General features: G+C 35.2%; 1 protein-coding gene across 1 annotated transcript in view; it reads left to right on the top strand.

The window, feature by feature from the left end:
- Nucleotides 1–498: 498 nt before the first annotated feature.
- Nucleotides 499–7,481, top strand: part of gclc (glutamate-cysteine ligase, catalytic subunit) — a 51,684-nt gene continuing 44,701 nt past the window's right edge. Inside the window, exon 1 of the mRNA XM_051650895.1 lies at nt 499–989. Within this exon, the coding sequence (XP_051506855.1) occupies nt 840–989 (150 nt within the window). The 5' untranslated portion in view covers nt 499–839. The remainder of the gene's footprint in view (nt 990–7,481) is intronic.

Here is a 7,481-nt window from a genome sequence, read left to right as displayed (position 1 = left end):
GCAGCACAAACACTTTGTCATTATATCGAGGGCTGTGGCCCTTGACTTTGTATTGTTGACAGAATTTGGCCCTTGGTGAAAATCAATTGGGGAACCCATATTAAATAAATAGAGCATTTAAATAAATTACTGTAAAATGCAAAAATTAGGTAGAATGGTAAGAAAGGCGGTAATAGCAATATATATACAAGTATATATAGGGTTAACATATACAGGCCTGTCTATAATGTGACTTGCATTATATATTGTGTCATACATTATCAAGTTCTAAAGTTAAAAAGAACTGCATAACTTAAATGACCCACCTAACAAACATGCCTATCCTACAATGCAATAACCATCATAATACAGTAATTCTGCTTTTTGCATGGTCATGATTACAATGGCACATTCAAATCGACTGGTTTTGGTTGCCATAGCTGCGCACTGTTGCTTTGGTAGGGATTGCTGAGTCATAAGATGACGTCACCGGCTCGACACAGTCACGTGTACTCAGTAAGAGCAAAGTGTCTGTGCGCGAGGAAGGTGTCGCTTCATCTCGCGGCCGGCACAGCCCGTTCAAATATAAACTGCGAGCGATTGAAGTCCGTTTTATTTCGTTATAACTCAAGGTGTAGTGTAACCGCAGCTTGTTTTAGACTCGTTACCGCTGAGTTAGCAAGGCAAAAGCTGATACGTCCATATTTACAACTCAAAGAAGGCCTAGCGCGTGCGCTTGCGACGTTTTAACCACCGTTTATTATTGCATGTGCAGCCTCAGATACGCGATACGAAAGTGAGCACGCAGCGGAAAAGTTGAATAAAGCGAATAAACAAACGAGGGATCGTAGGTTTGTGCTATGGGCTTACTGTCACAAGGGTCACCGCTCAACTGGGAAGAAACCAAGAAACATGCTGATCACGTTAGAAAGCACGGCATCCTGCAGTTCCTCAACATCTACAATAAAGTGAAGGAACGACAGAAGGATGTGCTCAAATGGGGAGACGAGGTAAATGCACGGGTTATGTATGCATCTAATGTATAAATAAACACGTGGTTCTGTGCGACGATGCAAAGCAGTGTTCAGAAGTGGATAAAGCTGGGATTCTGCAAGTGAACAGGTGCACCGTTCAGCTCACGTTATGTTATGCATGCTGTTTCGTGCATGTTTATAGGTAGCTGAAATACTTTTGGGAAGTTGACATGTGGGTCAATGACGTGACGCTCATTTTCTGTCCAGGTCTATAATAAAAATGTATGTAAATATGTTCAAAGTCAATTTGATCGTATTTCTGGGGTTTAAAGTAAAAAATGTCATGTGCTGAAACCATCCAGAGTTGGTAAAACAATAAGCAAAGCCTCATTAATATCTGAAAAAAAAAAGAAAGAAAAAGAAAATAAATCTTGGCATGTCTACAATGCAGCTTATTTAAAATAATAATAATAATAATAATAAATAAAGAATATCAGTGTAACAGTTTTGTTCAAAAATATGATTAACATTTGAAAAACATTTTTCCAAGTCAAGTCATGTAGAAAATAATGATTAAGTTGTGTATACTCTCATTTATTCATGGTGCAAGGGAAGTGTTTAATAACTTTTACTTTATGGTTACACCACATTACATTTTTAAAGTGATTAAATAAAAATGTAGAAAATGCTATAAATGGTTTTATTTTTTTTATTTGTAAAACCAACATGGGCACAAAGATTACATTTCTACAAACTTGACAAATGGGTTTTAAACTAGATTTTTAAAAGTTTCTTATTTTGTCACCTTGGACAACCTTATTTGTCTGTGACTCGTGTCTTGCCATATCATGCTATTCTCCATGTACATCTATTTTAAACAGCGTTTGGCTATATTTTTGTTATTATTATAATTGATCGCTCTCATTAATTGAGAGAGCCTGTGTAGAAGATTTGTTTTTTTGTAAATGCATTTGTCACTACAGGAACATTTAAAATGGACTAGAGGAGCCAGAAAGGTGGTGAAAATAGTGAAAAACGTAAAAAGAAATGGTCACTATTCACAGCACCCTACACACTTTCCTAATGCGTGCATATAATTGTTTTGACCTAAAACCTTGATGTTAAAAAAAAAAATCATACTGCACACGAAATATATCAACTACCCATGTCAAATGGGCACGCTTGACTGAATTTGTTTCTCATAATGTTAAAGAAGTTTTTGTATTGTGTATGAATTTCTTAACAATTAATACTTTAAGTAAATATAAGGTAGTTTTGATTTGCTTAACAGCTTATGGTCACTATATAATTCCTATACTTTTGCTATTTCATCCTTTTGATGACTTAATTATTCTAAAACTTGGAAAATAGTAACAAAGAATGAATATGTTTGTCCAAACTTTTGAGTAGGAGATATTGCTGCATAGTCCTGCAAAGATTCATCCTCCACCACAATGTTCACAGTTGAGTATAAAAATGCAATGTGAAGGTTTTCGGGGAATTACAAATTCCTACTTCCTTCGGTTGGTTAGTCATCTTTCAGTGAGCTTTTTTGACCATCTATTCTTTTACTGAATGATCAGTGTACTCAAAACTAATGCATTTTCAGCACCATTTTCAAAACCTCCTTTTGAAGTGACTTCATCCGATTACCTTTGTACATGCAGAAGACGTCAGTGGATTTATGATAAAGCCTAATGGAATGTTGTTGGTTTAGGTGAATCCTTTGTTTCCGCGTCAGTGGACTTAAAGGGCGAAAAGAAATGCATGGCATCAGAGAGTCTCAATGTTTCATAATAAGTCCGATTTTTCATTCATTATTATGTACTGGAATGTTTGGAATTGATTAATATTGTGCTTTTTCATTGTTTGGTCAGAGCAAGTACACAATTTTACTCACTATCACCTGGAGTAAAATAGTTTAGCATACAATAGCAGTGCATGGGTGTTTCTTCAGCTACTGTGGGCACTAACAAATTTCCACTTGTTTCTTGAAGTTCTTTACATGTCATCATTACAGTTTTTAAACAAGGATAATCAAAACAAAGAATGAACAATCCATTTCAATATTTATTGAGCGAGTGATTTATAATTATTGAGTTATGTTTATTTCGGGGTCTTTCACAGCTAATATTGAAATGCAATTCATTTAATTAACTAGCATATAATTAATTTGAATTAAAAAAAGAAGAATCAATTGACAGAACTAATAAATACATTTTAACAGATTATGACTGTTGTGGTGTAATTTCCATCACAACCAACAATTTTGCCCCCCAAAAGTACCCCCCCCCCCCCAAAGGTTAGTGTACTGGCTCCAGCACTACCCGCAACCCTGCATAAGACAAGCGGCTATAGAAGATGGATGGATGGATTGTTAATGTACTTGGCTATCAAGGAGACAACAGTATAAGTGAAGAGCATGCTTGAGGTGAAATATTAGACATGCTGTGTCAAAAACCCCCCAAAGTAAATCAAGGTAAATATAACCTGTGAACAGAATGAAGGCCGAATAAGCTGAAGGCTGAATTTTGTAGGGGTGTAACGATTCAGTCATCTCACAATGTGGTTCGGTTCACGATACTGAACTCACGGTTCAGTTCACGATTCTTTAAGCCTGAATCAAGAAAAGTTCAGATTGAACATTTTTTATTTTATTTTTATTATTATTACTTTAAAGAATATGCAATACAGTTCCTTTCCTTTAAAATTTACCTAGAAGTACTGTTCTTAAAAGTGCTTTATGATCCATCAGAGATGTACTGGGACTAAAAATTAACCCAGAAAAGCACTGTAAAAAATTGATGTAAATTTACGGCCAAATTCCTACAGCAATCAACTGTGATTCTTAAATACAGTAGTTTGCTGTTAAAAATGTTGCATTCTGGAAGATCAAGTGCAGGCTCACTGTGAAGGGACTAGTTTTATGGTAAATAGCTGTATTTTGCAAGGCATTAGGGGAAAATGAACATTCCAAATCATGATATCATCTTGGTGAAAGCTATAGTGACATTTTGAAACGTATATTTTAAACTCCCCCCCCCCCCCCATGAAAAAGTTTGTGGCACATGGTTAGTGTTCATGATGTTCCTGACCAACGCCTCTGTTCTTTATCATCTTACATCAGCCTTCACTTGTCTGTCTAATGAGAAGTCAAATAATAATAATAAAAAAAAGTATAATCAACCTTTGAAGCAATGTACATATTACATGTAAAATGTTGCCAGGATTGAACAGTATATATATATATATTTTTTTTTTATGAAAAAAAGAAAAAAAAAAACCTGTACACAGTAAAATAACAGTATAGCACTGTATTGTGGATTATAATGGTGAAATACCCATAAGCCTTTGCACTTGAATAAGTATGTGTGCTTTGGCAATGCATTGGGGCTACAAAAATTGTAAAAAAAAATTTAAAACATTGTAAAAAAAAAAAAACGTACAAAAGTTTTTAGTCTGACTTAATAGAAGTCTTAGTTTTATTTAGTGTTGTTGTTTTGTTTGAAGTCACCATTATCAAAATCAAAATCAAATCACTTTTATTGTCACACAGCCATATACACAAGTGCAATGGTGTGTGAAATTCTTGGGTGCAGTTCCGATCAACATAGCAGTCGTGACAGTGATGAGACATATACCAATTTACAATAACATCAGATTAACACAACACAATTTAAAGTCTAATATACACATAATTACACACAACAATATACAAATAATAACATACTGTACAGTACAATACATACAATATAGATACACATTATTCAATAAAAAAAAGTATATATAGTATGTATAGAATGTACAGTAGGTTGTATTGTACATTGTATTGTATTGTAGATTGTTATGGTGATTAATGTTCTCTTGAGCTGGCACCTTGGACCTTCCTTATTATATTATGTTCTTCCAGCCAATTTACGTTTAAGTAAAAGAAAAGTTGTTGCACTGTGCTACTTGGAAGACAAAACCTAAGGTCATACTGAATGTCTGATCCTACCTTGCAAATGGCACTATATGTGGCAATAGTGATGCATTACATGCAAAAACAGTAAAGGATATTTCAGCAAAATGATATTAGCAAAATGAGTGTTTGATGTTTTTGATGAATTTACAGCATAACATGAGTTGACAAGACACAGAAATCAACTCCCAGCATACAAAACGCAACAATGGTGACAATCAACAAACATACTATTACGTAAAAAAGTATAAGCTGAACATTAAAATACAAGTAACTTAGACTGCAACAAAAGCCACATCAAAATAAACCAGTAAATAGTAAAAAAAAATCTTAAGTAATTTCTTCATGCCGCAGTGCATGCTGGGAATTTAGCTCATACATGACATTTGACATTAGGATTATATTCCCCCATAGGATTATTATATGTAATATTCAGAATTATACAGTATATAGTAGATTAATATGGTACTTTTATGAAACCTCTGTAAACTTTAATTTCCTCTCACGCAGTCATGGCAGATCACTCTTGCTCTCGAACTCATTGTACAACACCTATGGCTGCTAGTGTGCATTAGTATTTTAGAGGTCCTTGTGTGTAATGAAGGGATTTCCATTTCTGTGCTTGTGTTACGTAGGCGTAGGACGTCCTGCATATTGGATAGAATATGTGCTAAAATAATAATAACAATAATGCCCATCGTCACATTTTTGAACCGGGATGTATCGTGCCTCAATAAACAAATACACCCCTATGATTTTGACAAAATATGCGAAAAGTGTAACAATATTATTCAGTTGTGCACATTTAGGGGATAAAAATGTTTATCAAAAAAATGTTTATCATGTTAACAATGTTATCAAGATGTGATGGAAGTGACATTCATACTAGGAATGGCACGATATGGTTATCTCATCTCTCGATTCTGTTTAATGTCCATTATGAGGTTCACGATTCAGTGTAATCTTGCTTCAATATAACAACACAAATGACAAAGTATGACAGAAAAAATGTTTGATTTAAAAAAATGTTTGAGCAAAATGCAAATTATAATTTCTCATCAGAGTAAAGTTCTCTAATAGAAAATATAAATACTCAAAGTTCAAATAATGTGTTTCTCATTTACATAAGAATAGATCACAAACAAATAATACCTTCAAGAATAGATGGCTACAATCTGGCTGATCAGGTGCAGGACAAGCAATATGACTGAACAGAACATCCCTGAAAAATACAGGGTTGCAATCAAAACTCTATAACTTACAAGGGACAGCTATACTTGCTTCTTTCCCTAGCTTATCTCGTATGAAATTATGGCAATCTCATTGGCAGATCAGGGCTCCAGACTAAAACAATGTCTTGGGAGCCATTGGCTCCTAAACTGAAACATTAAGTAGCCAAATGGCTGTTTTTAGTCGCCAGATCACAGAATTGCATGATTTTGATAGAAAGCAGAAGAAAAGGAAGACAGCTGATAACCCATTAAATAAATGGTATATATAGTTGAGAAGATAAGTTTGCATTCCTTTTTGTCTCATAAATGTTCACACCCCTTTCATAATTTATACAAATATGAGATAAAAGATTTTTTTACTTAGTACTGCTCTTCAGAATCTACATTACAGATATGTACATAAGTATAGTATGCATATAGTACTTCTTAAGCATCAATGAATGTTTGCACCTTGTGTAATAGTTGTGTACAATCCCTAAATTGTCCTATGTGTCAAAAGCTTGATTTTATATACACCGATCAGCCACAACATTAAAACCACCTGCATGATATTGTGTAGGTCCCCCTCATGCTGCCAAAACAGCACCAACCTGCATCTCACAATAGCATTCTGAGATGCTATTCTTCTCACCACAATTGTACAGAGCGGATATCTGACTTACCATAGACTTTGTCAGTTTGAACCAGTCTGGCCATTCTCTGTTGACCTCTCTCATCAACAAGGTGCTTCCATCTGCAGAACTGCCGCTCACTGGATGTTATTTTGGCACCATTCTGAGTAAATTCTAGAGACTGTTGAGCGTGAAAATCCCAGGAGATCAGCAGTTAAAGAAATACTCAAACCAGCCCATCTGGCACCAACAAACATGCCACGGTCCAAATCACTGAGATCAGATTTTTTCCCCATTCTGATGGTTGATGTGAACATTAACTGAAGCTCCTGACCTGTATCTATATCTGTATCGGCTGATTAGATAATCGCATGGATGATTTTTGGTGCCAGACTGGCTGGTTTGAGTATTTCTGTAACTGCTGATCTCATATAGGTCACAGAGCGTATTTACCTCCCTCACAATCCACTCTGACCAGCAGAAAGGGGACTTATTAATACATAATTTGGGGTTCAGCCATATGCTCGAGGCAGCATTTAAATAAATGTCAGAATTAAACACTCTGGACACTTTTGTCCATACCGAGTGCAAATGCGAGATAACGGGGTGTCATTTAACTTCTATTAGTTTGATAGAAAGGCTTTGCAATGGTGAAATAGGGGCAAGAACTTCCTGTTCAATACAGAACCAAGGAGGGGCTCTCTCAGGTGGAAGTGACCAATGA

The sequence above is a fragment of the Myxocyprinus asiaticus genome, chromosome 23 (genome assembly GCF_019703515.2).
Source record: "Myxocyprinus asiaticus isolate MX2 ecotype Aquarium Trade chromosome 23, UBuf_Myxa_2, whole genome shotgun sequence".
NCBI classification, from domain to species: Eukaryota; Metazoa; Chordata; class Actinopteri; order Cypriniformes; family Catostomidae; genus Myxocyprinus; species Myxocyprinus asiaticus.
The sequence above is the reverse complement of the archived record's forward strand: the minus strand, read 5'-3'. Positions and strand labels throughout refer to the sequence as shown.